The 19217-nt window shown below is 37.9% G+C and overlaps 1 protein-coding gene across 1 annotated transcript; it reads right to left on the reverse strand.

The window, feature by feature from the left end:
- LOC109847041 lies at window positions 13290-15302 on the reverse strand. The gene is made up of 2 exons (XM_020416285.1): window positions 14195-15302; window positions 13290-13432 (listed from the first exon to the last, which is right to left on the reverse strand). The coding sequence occupies exons 1-2, from the start codon at window positions 15300-15302 to the stop codon at window positions 13290-13292; spliced, it is 1251 nt and encodes a 416-aa protein (XP_020271874.1).

Consider the following 19217-nt stretch of genomic DNA (forward strand, 5'->3'; position numbering starts at 1 on the left):
AACGGCCCCTCATCCAAACCAGCAATGAACGAATGGATCCAAGTCAAAAGGAGCCGTTCAACCCTTGAGGAGCGCATCCAAAAGCGCCGCGCACTCCTTATGCGTGCACGGATTCTTGTGCAAAAGGCCTGAGAGTTGCAGAAGCAAGAGGTGGCCAAGGAACAAGCAAAACCGCGCTAAGTCTGGAGATCGAAGCTCAAAACAGTGGCCAAAAAGTCCAAAAAATGCGAGCCACCCCAAGGTGACCCGCACCAGGGCCAAGCCAGACTTGCCCCCGTGCCTGTTTTTTCGGCTCCGTCAAGTTCCGTCTCTGCTCCAATCGATTTCACACCTCCGATCAAGCTTAGCGACAGTGTGGACTTGTCCAAAGGCAAGAAAACGATGGCGGATCGTCTTGGTACTTTGCAGGAGGATCGAGGCAAAGTTTCGATTAAAGAACGCTTAGGTCCGGTGACTGAACCCCACGCAACTCATCGAGCTGGGGGTCGCACATGCCCTCGCAACAATTTGAAAGCTTCCTATAATGGGGAAACCCCAATAACTAATCGCATCGGACTGCGTGTCATTGTCTAAGAGCCCGTTGAGGCCCCGCGCTCACGAAAACGTGGCTCCAAACATGTGACTCTTGAGAACGCTAACAAGGCAGTAAATCCTCAGAAGGAAATGTGTTTGTCAGATGACGATGTTATACCTGAGACGTCATGCCAACACGCGATAGATTGCTCTAGTCATCATGTCGATGAGTTGTACTATCAGGCTGGGGGTACGAACAGATCTCAAAAGAGAGATACCTGAGAAATGGATTTTCATTGTCCGTGCGCCAAACTAATCAGGACAGTATTATCAGTGTGTAGCTACCCCAAGACCGCTCCATAGAAAGTCTCGGTATTCGAGATGATCTACACTGAAGCATCGAAACCTAAATCAAGGCGTTTTCACAAAAGAAGATCGGTCGTTCAAGATGACGAACTCGCGGAAGTTACCATCAATATGGTCAATAAGGAAAAGTCTCCGATTGTTTCAAGTGGTTCTAGCCCCGACTTTTCTCCAGGAAGAAGAGTCAATTCGGGAATAACCTAACTAATGTCTCGACTCCAGCTAGAAGCTATCGAACCTAAACAATCCGTAGTCATGATTAACATGGCTAATACCGGAAAGTCGACTCGACTTTCTAGTTTAGACCCCCTCATATCGCATCGTCTAACTCAGCTACGCGTAGGGACTACTAGACATAGGGACTATCAGAGGATGAATAGAGGATTATCCTCAGATAATGAAGCATCATATGCTAACTCTGTAGTCGCTTCTGACAATATGATATGCAGCCCAGGATAGTCTTGCGAAGTGTTCATGATCAACACCGAGCAAATGGTCAAAATTCTCGAGGATGCTCTAGCCAAGCAAAAAGAAAACTTCAAGTTCGAAATGGAAATGGCTATGCTGCGGATGAAAGAAGAGCATAACCAACAGCTTCAGGCTTTGTCTAATCATATTGGCAAATCTAGTCGTCACAACAATGCCTACCGGGCAGGTGGCGATTCAGACATGGACGAACACCTCGATGCAGATAACCCTCTCGTTGACCAAAATATTAGGGGTAGCCTAACTAAAGATAATGACGTTAGGGGTGGTCCCACCGATGATGACAACAGTGGGGGTGGCCCCGTTGTTTCTCTCAGAATCGTCCAAAGCATGATACGAGCGAGGATGAGAAAATGAAAGACCTCAAAAGTAAAATCAATGTACTGATGTCCATTCAAGAGGTGAAGAAGACCAGTATTATGTGTCCTTATCTAAGAGAGTGAGAGTCGATCCCGTATCCGATGAAGTTCAACCTGATCAACTTCACGCCGTTCGATGGGAAGGGTTCCCCCACTCAACACTTGATTTATTTTAAGTCCCACTTGAGAGGATATCTGGCGACGAGCCTTTGATGGTCTGGTCATTCGTTGGCACTCTTCACGGGCCTACCTTCGATTGGTACCACCGTCTCAAGCCTGGAAGCATCAACAACTGGGATGATATGAAAAGTTCATTTCTTATTAATTTCTTTGATGATGACACCAAGGTATCAATCAGGATGCTCTTTGAGGAGAAACAGGAAGACAAAGAGATGGTTAACGACTTCGTCAAGCGCTTCCGGAATAAGGCGACGAATTGCTGAGATCCGGTTACAGAGGACTTCATCCTCCAAACCTGTCATAATAACATGTCCATTGATATCTTGGAAGTTATGAGAGTAGCATCATCCAAGATCTGAAAAGAGTTGAAGGTGTGTAGAGAGCAGGTCGAACGCTTCCTCAGAAGGAAGAAAGCCAAGAGAAGCCAATCAGTGGCTAACCCTCCAAAATCAAACTTCGCCTCCCATGGAAAGAAGAAGACACCTGCACCAGCTATTGATATTAATCAGACGTCACAGCAGCAACCCCGGAGACAGCAAGAGACTTCGGATCTGAGACTCCAAAAAGAGTACTCCTTCAAAGACGAAGAAGTTCCGGCCATTTTTGAGTCGCTTCTTAAAAATAACAAGAAAGCTGCCACCTATCACAAGTCAGAAGGAAGCTAATAATACTTCGGATCCAAAGTACTATGCGTACCACAGGAGGATCCTTCATCCCACCAAGTCTTGCTTCGCTCTCAAAAATTACATCCAAGTCTTGGTTGAAGCCGACGTCATAACGCTGGAATAAGCCGAATAAGAACATCTTACTCCAAAAAGTATATGAGTATAAACTGCTCCTTCCCAGACTCCGACAAGTATAAGAGTATAAACTGCTTCTCCCTATCATCCAACGGGTATACGAGTTTAAACTGGTTCCCTTATTTCCTTTAACGGGAAGTTCTTAAAGAATATTACTCTTAATATTCTTAAGGATAACCCAACAATATGGCCGAGTACAATTGGATTCAGGCTCGATAAATAGCTGGGGGTGGGATACCTCAATGCATTCTAAAGAAAAGTTCCATAAGGATACTACACATGGTATTCTTAAGGATAACCCAAAACCGATTATTCATGGTGAAAACCAGTCATCGGAATAATTCATTCCTATTTTGATTAAGAACCTCCCACTATGGCTATTTAATCATTTCCAAGATGATTAAAACCCACCCACTGTGATTTTTCAAGCACTCTTTCGTCGAGATAAGATTCAAGGACTTCATCCGGTTAATCTTCCCTCACGAAACTCCCACGATGCAATTGTGAAGTGCTTGATGATTCACAGTCCTCCACCACAAAGTCCCTTACTGATCAAACTAACTGACAGTGATCCACCAAAATTCTTTCGGCTGAGTCCATTTAAACTCCCACTGTGTTTGTGCACTTAACACTCCCAATGTTAAAGTCCCAACACGGTTTTTAAAAGTTTAAGCTGCTAATCTTTGATAATTTTCAAACCCCTTCATGTTAAGTCCTTATCACTTAACACTAAGAATCCTTACTGAGTGATTTGTACAAGTTAACACTCCCACTATGATTTGTACTCCCAGTCTCACTGATTAACTGGGTCAAACCTCCTATAGTTAGGGCCACAACCAAAATCTCCTCTCGATTCCTTCCATGAACGAGAGGTCCACTTTCAAATCGAGCGGTCAAACCTTACTACAGTTATAATCGTCTCACACCTCCCACTCGGTCAAACCTTTTTACAGTTAGGGCCACAACCAAAATCTCCTTTCGATTCCTTTCATGAACGAGAGGTCCACTTTCAAATCAAGCGATCAAACCTTCCTACAGTTAAGATCGTCTCAAACCTCCCACTCGGTCAAACCTTCATACGGTTAAGGCCAAAACCCCAATTCACTCTCGATAAATGAGAAACTCACATTTAGTTTGGTAATCAAACCTTCCGACAGTTAGGATTATCTAAATCTTTTCGATTCTCGGAGTGAAGATCCCACTCTTAGTTTCACCTTCCCGGATTTTTGAAGTGAAAATCCCACTTTGAGTTTCCTTTGTAACTGGAGATAGAATATAAAATTCTTCCTTTTCAGTATCAAGTGAAAATCCCACTTTGAGTTTCCTTTGTAACTGGAGATAGAATATAAAATTCTTCCTTTTCAGTATCGGGTTCGTCTTTGCCCCAAGAGAAGAAACTGGAGATAGAATATAAAATTCTTCCTTTTCAGTATCGGGTTCGTCTTTGCCCCAAGAGAAGACACCGCTTTTTTAACTCCCAAAATCTGTGTTTCGCATGCACAGGGAATTTTATCCTTAATCCTAAGTAGGGATAAATCAATGCCTAACACGCATTGCCGATTAGTCTTTCACCGAGTGAAAAAGACACTAGAATCTAAGTCTGGAAACTTTTATCCCGAAGCCTAAGTAGGGATAAGTCAGTGCCTAACACGCGTTGTCGGTCAGTCATTGACCGTAAAAAAGGACAATAGCCCACATATTCGACATTATGGCAGGTTGTTATTAATAACACCATAATCCGTACCTCACACGTACGAGGAATTTTATCTCAAATCTTAAATAGGGATAAGTCAGCGTCTAACACGTATTATCGGTTTAGTCTTTCACCGAGTGAAAAAGACACCATAATCCAAGTCTGGGGACTTTTATCCCGAATCCTAAGAAGAGATAAGTCATCGCCTAACACGCGTTATCAGGTAGTCTATTCCTGTGAAAAAGACGAAGTCTATGTATTCAATATCGTAGCACTAAAAGAGTTAACTTTTTTAGCACAATATTACATGTGAAACGAACTTAAACAATCTGTATGTTGGCCCGACTCAAATGGTAGTCGGTAAAGGCTCATCAAACCTATTGATGACTGAGGGTTTGCCAAAAATCCTATAAATGTGAGAGTCATTGACGCACCATCTCCATTAGTTGGTCTCGTGACTTAAGGATCCGACAACTTCAGGATAAGATCCATACATACAGATGAATCAGCTTTAACAGTTGATCCTACAGCACCAGTATTTAGGACCATCACGCTCCAACACCTTAAGAGGTTAAACTGTGTTAACGCCGGTCAACACGTTACAAATGAAAGTCAACACCAGTCAACGCGCTGCAAATTAAGGTCAACACCAGTCTGCGCGCTGAAGACTTTGCCAAAATAAGGCTAAGAAAAATTCCAGGTTAAAGGATGATTCCGAGAAGTTCAATCACATTCAGATACAAAGTCCCGACAAAGATGATCGGTTCAAAGTTAACTCAATGACACAAGCTAAGTTTAAAAACTAATACACCAATTTTAGTTCAAGATTTCGACAACAGTCAGACGATAAATACAGCGCCAGAAGAACTTCATCTATTCGACAAAAAATAGAGTAGACTGAAGACTGAAGAAGTCAAGAATTGAAGCTATTCACATGTCCTTCTATATGATCTCCTTGACAAAATACTGAAAAGATTGAAAACAGGACCTATCTTATCCAAAGCATTTCAGACTCATCTATAAAAGAATAAGTCTGAAACACTTTGGAGGGGATATCTGTAGACGTCAAAAATTACATATAGATTCCCACACACAGTTTAAGACGGAGAGAAGATGATGAACGTTATTATCCAAGTCAAGGAGGATTATCTGACGCCGACAAGCACATGAAGCGAATCGACGAACTGTTGATGATGTAGTAACAAGTCACCGGAATGGCAAACCAAGTGGCTCGTGCGCTCATCGGTCACCTCCATGTGGCCTGCACACTCATCAGCCACCTCCAAGTGACATGCATGCTCACCAGCCACCTCCAAGTGGACCACATACTCATAAGCCACAACCAAGTGGCCCACGTGCTTACCGACCACTCCAAGTGTCCCACATGATCATCAACGCACCTCCAAGGGCTCTCGTGCTCACAGCCATATCCCGAGTGGCCCGCGCGCTCACCGGCCACCCTCCAAGTGTCCCACGCGCTAATCAGCCAGCTCAAAATATTCTGCGTGCTCACCAGCCACTCCAAGTGGCTTGTACGCTCATCATCCACGCCAAGTGTCCCGCGTGCTCACCGGCCACCTCCAAGTGGCCGCGCACGCTTATCAGTCACTCCAAGTGGCCTGCGCGCTCACCAGCCAGCTCTGAGTGGCCCGAGCGCGTCATCCAACCTATCTCCAAGTAGCCAATACGCTCACCGGCCACCTCTAAGTTAACAAAATACATGAAGTGAATCGGTGAAATGTATGAGTCAACATGACACACGAAATGGCAAAATAACTCAGCCAGGAGTTATGTTTTGCCCGAAAAGGGGGGAAATACCATGCGTATCATGCCCACACCATGTGTGGCTTCCCCATTGGAAGTTGTAAGTCTTTTTACTAGCTTTCCAACACATCTTGAATTACCTCATTCCGAGATCGTACGAGAGAGTTAGAGCCAAAATACCCGAGGAAGTACAAACTGGCTCGCACAGTGCCGAGCCACCATTTAGTGTCTCGCATAGAGAATTGAGATTTTAGCCATGATATGACTTGATTCTGGAAAAACTAAAAAAATAAAAGTTGTAGGAATTTTCTTCAACTTTCCAACTCATCTTAAATAACGTCATTCCAAGATTGGAAGAGATAGTTAGAGGCAAAATACCAGAGTAAGTACGAACTACCTCGCACCGTGCCGAGCCACCATTTGGTGGCTCTCACAAAAAACTAATATTTCGGCTATGATGTAATTTGATTCTGGAGAATCTCAAAAGATAAACGTTGTAGGTATTTTCTTCATCTTTCCAACGCCTCTTGAATCACCTTATTTTGAGATTGTACAAGAGAGTTAGAGTTAAAATACCAGAGGAAGTATGAACTGGCTCGCACAGTGCCGAGCCACCATTTGGTAGCTTGCATAAGAACTAACATTTTAGTTATGATACTATTTGATTCTAGACAAACTCAAAATACAAAAGTTGTAGGTCTTTTCATCAGTTTTTCAACGCATAGTGCCGAGCCACCATTTGATGGCTCGCACTTGCTCGCATAGTGCCGAGCCACCATTTGAGCGAAAATACTATAGGAAGTACGAACTTGCTCGCATAGTGCCGAGCCACCATTTGATGGCTCGCACAAAGAATTGATATTTCAGTCATGATTCAATTTTATTATGAAGAAACTCAAAAGATAAAAGTTATAGATATTTTCATTATAGTTATAGATATTTTCATTATATTTCCAACGCATCTTGAATCACCTTATTCCAAGATCTGACGAGAGAGTTAGAGCTAAAATACCTGATGTGGTACAAACTGGCTCGCCCAAGGCCGAGCCATCATTTGGTGGCTCGCACAGTTCCGAGCCACCAGATGGTGGCTCGCGCCCGGAAATGCTAAAAATGTGTTTTTTTAATAGTTTTTCGGGATTCTTTCGTTTTAGAGGTTCCCAACTAACTTGATATTTCCACACATGGTTAGGCCGTTGTCAACTGAGGGCATGGTCAAATCCTTTATTCTTATTCAAATAACATGTATCTGAAGCCCTATAAATACGAGCCAAGGGCCTTCTTTCACAGGGGGAGAGTTATAATCAAATAGGGTGAGGTGCTGCCGAATTGTAGAGCTAAGAACCACGAATTTCAGAGAGGGTTAGCTAGATCTTGGCGATTTCCTGTGCATAAAGAGTGGATTTCGAGAGATCTAAGACTCGTACCCCCTTCCTCCGGATCAAACTTGATTTTGATCTCAAGAAGATTTGTAATATCGTTTGGTCAAGATTATCACTTCTGCGATTACTTTCTTTGTGAAGTAAGAGATTTGAATAACTTTTCTATCAACCGGATCTAATCCGCGACGGTCCACGGACTAGCGCGTCCCTGACACAGGCAAAGTTCTCATGCAAGCAACAGGAGATAAACCATTGTTGTGTATTGTTTGAAGGAATTGTAATTTTTATATTTTCATTGTGTGTTGTTTGAAGATCTTATAAAAAGATTAACTTTTTATTTATTTGAGTTTATTGTAACAACTAAAGTTGTAATAGATTCGATGACAATAAAAATAATAATTTCTGACCCAAAGAATATTATATAATTCAAACACTAAATAAAATAAGAATGCATTTATCAAACTACACAATACTATATTTTTCTATTTAATATATTATATAATAGTTACACTATTGTCTAAAACTTTAAATTAATGTGATTTAATAAGAGGGGGTTACGAAAAGAATGTCAAGAGGTATAATGTGTGTGTGTGTTTGTATCTATATGTATGATGTGTTTGATTTGAATGGGTAAGGTTCATGTATGTATATATGTGTATCATTTTATTTGTCTACCACTACCAACCACCAACAAAATTTGCTCCCCTCATCACATCCAAAAATATTATAACCAAAATTAATCAACCCAAACCAAAACGAAACCATACCCAAATTAATGTAAGAGGGACCCAAAATAATGACGGTCAATGATGCAAAAGCACTAGCGTTAGTAGACAAAGAGACGACTACCTAAGGTCAAGCTCGGCGCTGAAGCTAGCACGCATGCACTCACACTTTTAATCATCAAGGAGCCATTGATGCATGCATCCTAAAATTTCTTCAGAATGCTGCAGTGAAGGATATAAGCTTCAATATTCTCGTCATATTTTTTAATAAAAGTTCTTTTCTTTATTTTAATCAGAGAAGTGAATATAATTTGCCAAGTTGAGAGGACCTTTAGTAGTTTATATAGAGATAGAATGGGGAAAGACTAAGTAAAGGAATAATTTAGAAAAAGTTGAAAAGATTCTCGTTATATAACGCTTAGTTGATAGACTCAATTAAGGAAAATAATTGTAATATGCAAGTTGATTGACTCCATTAAGGCAAGAGGGTGGAAACATTTACTCTAATACTATTATTTGATACTAATACTTTAATGTAAGGTGCCACTGAACAGAACCATTTTATTTGGTCATTAATTCTCATAAAGAAAAAACACTCATTAACTCTAGCATTAATTCTTATAACGTTAATGATGATTAATGTCAATGAATTTGGTTAGATGGTTTTTTTATCTATATTTGATTTGTTAATGAAGAAACCGTGAAGAAGTTTGGTGAAGAACAGGTGTTGGGATCCGCAGGAGTCAGTTTGGGAGCTACGCGGTCGACCGCGGCGCAAGGCCGTCGACCGCGAACGTGCACAAACTCTGGGAGGAGTCTGGATTTGGCGCGATCGACCGTGAGACCCTTGTAGGTGAATTTGGTCTCTGTCGCTGGATCGCGGTCGACCGCGAGTTTTGGGCGGCCGCCCGCCAATCGGGTCAGGACTTGTTTTATGTTTCCTGCTCATATTAGGTTTGGTGTTTGCTATAAATACCAACATACGAATTAGGGTTTCTTTGACTTTGTTTGGAGATTAGTTTGGGGATATTTGGAGCATAGAAAAAGGAGAGTTTTTCTGAGAAATTGTTTGAGGGTTTATTTGGAGAGATTAAGAGATTTGTTGGTAAGATTAGTTGATTGGTTTGAGCGTTTTGTAATCTCAATTTGTACTCTTCTTCTCTATTAGTGAAAACCCAATCCCTTCTTGCCCTGTGGACATAGGCAATTTGCCGAACCACGTAAAACTATTGTGTTTGGATTTATACCATTGTTTTGATTTGTTTGGCCTTTATCTCGATGTTTGTTTGATTTGGTTCTCAAAGCACGCCCGTTTGGTTGTCCCGCTTTCGCGCCGCGCACAACAATTGGTATCATAGCTCCAGATTCCAGATCTAGGGTTTTGTCTTGGTTGGAGGAGTAGATCAATTTGGAAGTTCGGTTAGGGCTTCGTTTGGTGAGAAAGGTGGGATCTTTTTGGTAAAGACTTTATCTTTTTCAGTTTGGATCTATTCTTCTTTTGTTCTGCATTGGTTTGTTGGCGCTTGCGCTATTTGGAGGAGTAGATCGCTTTGGAGGCTCTTCAAGGGCTTCGTTTGGAGATAAATGTGGGATTTTTCCTATTTGTGGATCTCGTTGCCGTCGTGCGGGGTGAGATCGTTTGGAGACTCTTGTTAGGGTTTTAATTGGAGATAAAATTCTCTCCTTTATCAGTTTGGATCTATTCTTCATTTGTTGGTGCTTTGAGATAGTTGTCCGAGATAGAAGGATTTGAGGCTGGGTTATTTGTTTGATGATACGGTGCATTGGATTATTGAGAAGTGCCCTTGACCTGCATATTAAAGTCCTTTGAGCATGTTGGTATGAGCAAGGAGACCGAGATGGAGTTTGACACTTCTATTCAATGATTAAGGGGTCTTCTATTTGGTATTCATTCAGGCATTTAGGGGCCTTCCAAAGAGGCATCATTGGAAGTTAAATTGGTATTTTGGTTTCGTATGTTAGGGATTGTACTAGGCATTTGTGGGTTGCAACCAAGTCCCGTTGGTTTTGAAGTCGTAGTAGTCAACAAAAGTTGAAGAAGTGTATTGGCAGAAGGTGAAGATACTTCATTCTGATTTTATCAGGAGGTACAAGAGGGACCTATTTCTGCATTTGTGCCGAGCTCATGGCAGTTTGAGACACTTCATTAGAGAGGAAACATTATGGCGATGAGATAAGATGATAATTTTGTTTGGTTGTTCCTTTCTGGAGGGGGATCGATGTTGGTTGTCGAGCATTGGTTCTGGTTTAGGAGGTTCGACATATTTGGGGCATCTTAGTCATATGTCGCCGACTGCTGCATTTGGAGTTTTTGGATCTAGTGGAGCTGCTTCAGATTTTGGTTAGCATCGGATATTTGGTTACCCAGCATTTGGTCATATTGAGGATGTGAGATTTGATCCGATTACGCGTTTGGGACTTAGAGGCTTATTTAATTATCGGTTGGGAGCTTCTGATTTTGTTCTGAACATGTATGTCACATTGGATTCTCGATAGGTAGAGAGTGTTGATCAGGTCGTTTGGATATCGCAGCAGGTGGAGGGTAATGCTACTCCATGTTAGGTGAAGTTTACTCCACATACTCCAGATCATACTACATCATTTGGGATTCCAGCTGAGGTGACACAGATTGGGGATCATTTGGATTTGGATGCAGATGATATTGGTGTGACACAGATTGGGGATCATTTGGATTTGGATGCAGATGATATTGGTGAAGAGTTGCAGACTTTTATATTTGTTTGAGGGAGGGGATCATTTGGATTTGGATGCAGATGATATTGGTGAAGAGTTGCAGACTTTTATATTTGTTTGAGGGACTTTGGAGGCCGTTTGGGTGAACTATGTAAAGCCTTGATTCCTTGCACAAGAGGATACGTAGGCGGTCAGTTTTTGATGCAGCTGATTTGGTGAGAGACATCGACGTTTGGGAGAGTGTTCGCACTCCAGTTTGGGTCTCGACTTGTTGTGGATTAAGTCTGTTGTCATGTATAGTTTCACTACGTACTGGACGCAACAAGTGAGGCATTTGTTTTGGTTCGTGTCGGCTCAGTTTTGGAAGAAACTTCACCGACGTGGAGAATTTGAAGAAACTGTGAAGAAGTTTGGTGAAGAACAAGTGTTGGGATCAGCAGGAGTCAGTTTGGGAGCTGCGCGGTCGACCGTAGCGCAAGGCCGGTCAACCACGAACGTGCACAGACTCTGGGAGGAGTCTGGATTTGGCACGGTCGACCGCCTCGGTCGATCGTGAGACCCTGTAGGCGAATTTAGTCTCTGTCGCTGGATCGTGATCGACCGCAAGCTTTGGGCGGTCGACCGCCAATTGGGTCAGGACCTATTTTATGTTTCCTATTCTTATTGGGTTTGGTGTTTGCTATAAATACCAACATACGAATTAAGATTTCTTTGGCTTTGTTTGGAGATTGGTTTGGGGATATTTAGAGCACAGAAAAAGGAGAGTTTTTCTGAGCAATTATTTGAGTGTTTATTTGGAGAGATTAAGAAATTTGTTTGTGAGATTAGTTGATTGGTTTGAGCATTTTGTAATCTCAATTTGTACTCTTCTTCTCTATTAGTGAAAACCCAATCCACTTTTTACCCCGTGGACGTAGGCAATTTGCCGAACCACGTAAAACTATTGTGTTTGGATTTGTACTGTTGTTTTGATTTGTTTGGCCTTTATTTCGACGTTTGTTTGATTTGGTTCTCGATGCACGCCTGTTTGGTTGTCCCGCTTCCGCGCCGCACACAACAGTTAAGACAATTATGTTCTCTTCCTCTTTTGATTATGTGGATTATGTTTACTTATTATGCAAAGGTTAGAAATGCATAACAGCAGTGGTGAGCTTAATAAGAGGATTAATGGGTTTGTCACCATACCCAAATTAATGTAAGAGGGACACAAAGCAATGACGGTCAAAGATGCAAAAGCACAGGCATTAGCAGACAAAGAGGCGACTAGCTAAGGTCAAGCTCGGCGCTGAAGCTAGCGCGCATGCACTCACACTTTTAATCATCGAGGAGCCATTAATGCATGCATCCTAAAGTTTCTTCAAAGAAAAATTCCTCAAGGACCCAAAATATGGGACCAATAGAGGGGACAAGTGAGGTGTCCCCCTCCTATTGGATAATGAGTTGGCCATCATTAATGATGACCAACTCATTATCCAATAAGAAGGGGACACCTCACTTGTCCCTTTTATTGGTCCCATATTTTGGGTCCCCGTAGCAAAGCTCTTTTAATCAGATAAGTGAATATAATTTGCCAGGTTGAGAGGACCTTTAGTAGTTTATATAGAGATAGAATGGGGAAAGACTAAGTAAAGGAATAATTTAGAAAAAGTTGAAAAGATTCTCGTTATATAACGCTTTGTTGATAGACTCAATTAAGGCAAATAATTGTAATATGCAAGTTGATTGACTCTATTAGGGCAAGAGGGTGAAGACATTTACTCTAATACTATTATTTGATACTAATACTTCAATGTTAGGTGTCCACTAAACACAACCGTTTCATTAGGTCATTAATTCTCATAAAGAAAAAACACTCAATAACTCTAGCATTAATTCTTATAACGTTAATGATGATTAATGTCAATGAATTTGGTCAGATGGTTTTTTATCTACATTTGTTTTGTTAAGACGGTTGTGTTCTCTTCCTCTTTTGATTATGTGGGTTATGTTTACTTATGCAGAGGTTAGAAATGCTTAACAGCAGTGGGAGCTTAATAAAGGGATTAATGGGTTTGTCTTTAATAACCTAATGAAAATGATAGTATAGTGGGGATGCCTTTTTCATTAGTGAATTGAATAGTTAGTAGTTTTTTTTTGAGAGAAAACAAGGCATATACCCTGTCAATTATATTAAAAACCAAGATTTGCTACAAAAGTAGGATACAAGGTGTATCCATAGATTGGAGGATAGAAAAAGTAGTTTCTCAAAACAAGTGATATAAGACTTTCTTCTTTCAAACATCCATAAAGGTGAAGAGAGGGCCTTGCCGTCATTCACCGTAGACACAGATATAGGAAAGAACAAAAGCCAGCCATAAAGGTGAAGAGAGGGCCTTGCCGTCATTCACCGTAGACACAGATATAGGAAAGAACAAAAGCCAGCCATATATGTAGTAAAGAGAAACTAAACTTTCTATAACCCAATAGCACAAAAGAAAAGATCAAAGAGTATATCGAATACAAAAGCTCCCAAAACAAATCTCAATCACAACACTTCTGAAATATCATATGCTTCTTGGTATCGGTTTTTCCTCCAATTTGACTTTAAGCTTCTGTGATGCCGATCCTCTTGTAGAGCCTACCCAATCATACAGGGCAGATATTGAAGAATTAATAATAGAATTAAAGGAGAATTGAGCTTGATCAAAAATACATTTGTTTCTTGTTAACCATAAATTCCAGCAAACTGAAGCAAGAATAGAACGCCAAAGAAGCCCTTTAGGTTCATGTAAAATTTCAAGACAGAGCAAGAGTTCATCCAAAGCAAATGACCAATTGAATGGTAAGAAGTATTTCCTGAAATGATCCCAAACTTGCATGGTTATAGGACATGAAAGAAATAAATGATCTCTGCACTCAGGTTCCAAACCACAAAAAGAGCAAGTTAAGTCACCAGTCCACCCTTTTAGATGTAAAACATCTTTTGTGTGCAATTTGTTCTTTGTAAGAAGCCAAAGAAAGATACGAACTTTGGAGGGAACAATAGGATTCCAGATAACTTTATATAGTGGGTTGGTTATTCCTCTTTGATTTAGAAAACTGTAGAAGGACTTTATAGAGAACTGCATGTTAGAAGTAAGAGTCCAAAGAGGTTGATTATAGGTTTGAGATATGTCTGAGTTATTGATAAGATTGAGAATACTCATTTTTTCTGTTTGAGCTCCAGGAGAGATACTTCTTCTCATCAACAAGTGCCATTGCCATTTATTATCATAGAAATTTCCTTGACTTTTGACAGAGACATTAGAGGAGAGGGCTAATCTATAGGATTCAGGAAAAATACTAGCAAGGGTATTATACCCTATCCACTTATCTTTCCAGAATCTGACATTATCTCCAGAGCCAATTGACCACTTGACATTATGGAGAAAAGCATCCTTGAAGGATAAAACAGCATTCCAAAAATGTGAATTTGATGCATTGTATTTCCTGGATTGCAACAAAGAACCCTCAATGCCATATAGTTTGCGGATAAAGAGACCTGTTGATGAGTTTTTATCAAGATATTTCCATAACCATTTAGATAATAAGGAGTCATTGAACAAGTTAATGTCCTTGACACCTAAACCGCCCTCTTCTTTACTTAAACAAACCTTTTTCCAATTTACTAGACATTTGATGGTTTTTGTTTTTGACAAGCCATTTTGGTAGCTTATAGAAAGATAAAAAAAATACAGAGGGACTGATGTGAGAACTGAATTCAGAAGAGTTAGCCTTCCTCCATAAGACAAAGTGTTTTTCTTCCAGGATGCTAACTTTCTAAAGAGATTATCCAACAAGGGTTGCCAGTCTGATTTTGAAAGTTTGCCATATTTGAGAGGTAGGCCAAGATATTTGATAGGTAAATGTTCAACTTTACAATCCAGAGAAGAAGCAAGATTATGTGCTTTATAAGAAGACCTTCCAAAGTATATAAGAGATGATTTTGAATAATTAATGCTCAAGCCAGAAATGTCCTCAAAGAGATAAAGAATAGCTTTAAGAATGGAGATATCCTTTGAAGAGCTTCTAACAAAGAGAAGTGTGTCATCGGCAAATTGAAGTATTCTTAAATGGTTGAGAGGTTCCCGAAGTCCAAGAGGCGATAAAAGACCCTCTTCAACATTATTCATGATCATTTTATGCAAGACATCAACAGCAACATTGAATAACATTGGAGAAAGAGGATCAACTTGTTTGAGACCACGTTTACAAGAAAAGAATTTAGATGGTGAGCCATTGACAAGAACAGAACAATTGGTTGAGACCACGTTTACAAGAAAAGAATTTAGATGGTGAGCCATTGACAAGAACAGAACAATTGGAAGATTATATAATATTAGAGATCCAAGAACACCATTTGCAACCAAACCCTCTAGCTTTTAACAGGTCAACAAGGAAAAACCAATCTATGGAATCAAAGGCCTTTGCAAATTCAATTTTGAACATAGCAACTTCTTTTTTCCTTTTTGAACAAGAGTGTTTCATTTCATTTGCTTGTAGAATAGAATCAAGAGTAGATTTGCCCGCTTAAAAAGCTGATTGGGTATGTGCAACTAAGGATGGCATATGATTTGATAATCTATTTGCCAAGATTTTAGTGAAGATCTTGAGAATACAATTGATAAGACTAATAGGTCTGAAATCTTTCACCATAGTGCAATTTTTTTCTTTTGCCCTTGTTGATTTTTTTTTTGCCTGTTAAAAATGCATGCTACGCTATGCAAGTTGTAGTTATACTATAGATAATATATTGTACTATATTTTAGTATAGGACATGTTTGACTATAATATAATGGGTAATATAATATAGACTTAAAGTTTATTAGTTATTAATAATATCTAAATTTTAGTATAACTTAGATATATTTAACACTGTTCAATAAATAATAGTTGTATTATAGTTTTAAAAATATATCTAACTATACTAAATGTCATATGCATTTAATTAATAATTACCTAATTTGATTTGATAAGATTTAGGGTTATGAGAAGAATTTGAAGGGATATAGTTTATGTATGTACACGTGTTTGATTTGAAGGATTTAAAGATGAATGACTTATGTATGCATGCATGTATTTTGTGTGTGCATATATGTATGTTGGAGGGCATTGTTGAAAGAAATGTTTTAACATGGCAACACACTTTTATAATAGTATTAGATATTAGATTACGATTATTGTCCTGGTGAGATAATTTTAATCTGTGACCATCAAGAGTGATATAAATTGGGTTAAAGTTGGATAAAATTATAAAATGGAATGATAAGACAATTTAAAGCGATTGATTTGATTATATCTTTTTAAAATATGTATTTATGTATCAACTAAGTTCAAAATTAACTTATTATTACCTTATGTTCACTAGTAAAATATTATTATATTAATACAATAATATTTAAATTAATCTTCAAATATTTTTTGCCTTAATTATAATTAATATGAACAATATTTTTATTATATTAATTATCTAATTATTCTACATTATCTAAAGTATATACCTTAATTATTTCTTAAAAATAATAATCTAATTAATGTATATTAATTACTATAATGTATTGGCAATATTTATTTGTAGTTAAGTATGGATTAAGTTAAAATTAAATTATTATTACAATAATTGACATGTATTAGTTATTTGATTATTATTTAAAGAAGAACTGTCTGGATAAGTTAAAGTTTTAACCATTACAATAGAGGAAGTCATAGTTATTAAATTAAATCAGAATTATTATAAATATAGTCTAATGTCGAATAACTTTGATATGGACTTCTTGGGATATGTGTATTCCGTCCTCCCACATAGTATGCGCCACTTGTTCCCTCCAATTTACTGCAACCGTTTATTGTGTCTATTAAGTATGTAAATTGTCATCCTTAATGAAATGAGCATCAAGTAGCGCAACTTCGCACGGTGCCACGGGAGGAAGATCAAAAGTTTAAAGTTATTATTTGAGTTCTCCAATCTCGAAAGTTATACAGATTAATACAATCTCATGGCTTACTATTTTGTGTCTCCTCTGGAAAACTAGGAGGTTGAGCCTTGAAAATAGTGCACCTGAACTTTAAAACACCAAAGATATGTTTCAATATGATTTTGGAGAGATGCATGATGATGATTGAATAACTCACACGGATTATGCAGCTGCTAACATTTGTTGGTTGGGCTAAACTCCTAAAGGTGGTACCTCATACAATGATCTGCAGAAAATAAAGAATTATCGAATAAGAGAGCTTAAAAAGAGCTCATATTTTCTTATTTTTTAACTTTTTGTTGAAGCCCAGGGTCAAGCTAAGAAGCCAATATAAGCACAAGAAACAAGTATACAAAATAAAAGGTAATTAAATCAAATTCATATTCAGAATGATAAGCCGCAAAGAAACAACATTATCTTCCAATTTGAAAAGCATAATCTAATATATGATATATAAAAATTATCTATCCTGATGAGATGGAGCTATCTGTATTTTTTAGAATTTTGAGATTCTAATCGATTCACCAACCGATTGGCCAACCAATTGGTTCGTAACTAAATTATTTTGTGGTTAAGATTTAATCCTTGGAGCCCAACTCAAATCCAATAACTCTCATTATTTCCTGTAGGCTATAAATATGGTAAGGGATTTGAGTGTGAAAATTTTTGTAAAACTCTATTTGAAGAGGAGGGTTACTCTTAATTGAGAAGATTCCAAAATTGTAAACTTTATTTACAATTAATAAAAAATTCACCTCTTTAAAATTTTCTTTTCTTTTCTTTATTGATTAATAAAGATGAAGATGAAAATAAAGATGAAGATTTACTTTTAAAGGGCCAGGGCCATGCAATGTAAGTTTTCATTTTTCTCTTTTATTTTCTTACTTTAGAAATTCATGTTTTTGGATTTTCTTTTCTTTTTCCTTTTATTCTAGTAGATTAGATTTATTTTGATACCTTGTAGAGAAGATCAACTTTCATGTTCTTTTCTTTTTATTATTTTTTTAATATTTTTATTTTGTAGTATATATTTACTTTCGTGCATTTTTATTTTTGTAGTTTAGATTTACTTTTATGCTCTTTTATTTTTGTTAGTCAGATTTCTTTTGTGTTTATAGTTTTGATCTTTATTTTCTTATTCTTGTTCTTACTTTTATAATTAGTTTTTATTTTACTCGTATTTTTATTCTCTTCCTTTCATGCTTTCTAGTCTAGATTTTATTTATTTATTTTTATTTTTCAAAATGTTTAACTAAAATCTTGTATGAATTCTAGAATTGTATAAAACTAGTTTGTTTCTTTTATAATTTTTGGATTGCTCTCTTATGCTTAAAACAATCATGTTTAGGGCAATCAACTAGAAAACTAATTGGTAGAATTTTTTTTAATAATCTATACTTATCTTAAATGATTTGATAGGTTATGCTTATAAATGCTAGAATTACTATCTAGTTGTTATTCTTTTCATGAATATTGATTTCGATTGGATGATAATTTGATAGGTTATGCTTTCCTTAAGTGATTTCTAGCCTATGCTTAGTATATCTAAAGTAAAATATGATAAAAAGAGAATAGTTCATAAAATATAAATAAAATAAACTAGTGGATTAAAATTCTAGATTCCTATCTTATCCACTTAATTTTCTCACCATTTTTAAATTGATTTCTCACTTGATTCCTCTTTTCTTATTTTTATTTTTATTTTTATTTTAGTTCTTTTGTTATCCTATTTCTTTTTGTTTCCTCTTTGTTGCTTTTTCTTTTTCCTCTTTTTGAATTTTCTTCATAATTTTGCTCTTCTCTATTTTCTTTTTTATTCTTTGCTTCTATTTTATTTGGTCAATATCTTTCTCTCCTCTTGTTCTAGTTTCCTTTTATTTACAAATAATCATCTACTCTCTTTATCTCTCCATATTTCACTCTTAATTGTCCACACATAACTTTAGGATTGGATTTTTAAAAAAATCCTACACACCTTTCTCGTGGGATCGACATTGTACTATACTATAACTTGATTGTGCACATACAATCTTGGCACATATTAACAACACATCAAAGCACTTAAGGTACCATTTGGCAAACAGTTAAGTGAGGGGTTAAGAAGACTTAACCCCTTCTTAACTCGCCAAACACAAAATCTATACAATGGTTAAAGTGAGTTAACCCTTCATAATTTGCCAAACATAAAAAATATAGAAGGGTTAACCCAACCTCTCTGGAGGGATTAAAATGAGTTAACCCCTC

Source organism: Asparagus officinalis, chromosome 7, assembly GCF_001876935.1.
Source record: "Asparagus officinalis chromosome 7, Aspof.V1, whole genome shotgun sequence".
NCBI lineage: Eukaryota > Viridiplantae > Streptophyta > Magnoliopsida > Asparagales > Asparagaceae > Asparagus > Asparagus officinalis.

What these genes read in the sequence shown, in the direction of transcription:
- LOC109847041 (XM_020416285.1), bottom strand. Translation starts at nt 15,302, where the DNA reads ATGGCTCACCATCTAAATTCTTTTCTTGTAAACGTGGTCTCAACCAAT. An exon ending in GCACTTGTTGATGAGAAGAA is followed by an intron (nt 13,433 to 14,194) that starts GTATCTCTCCTG and finishes ATTGGGTTATAG; the next exon opens with AAAGTTTAGTTTCTCTTTAC.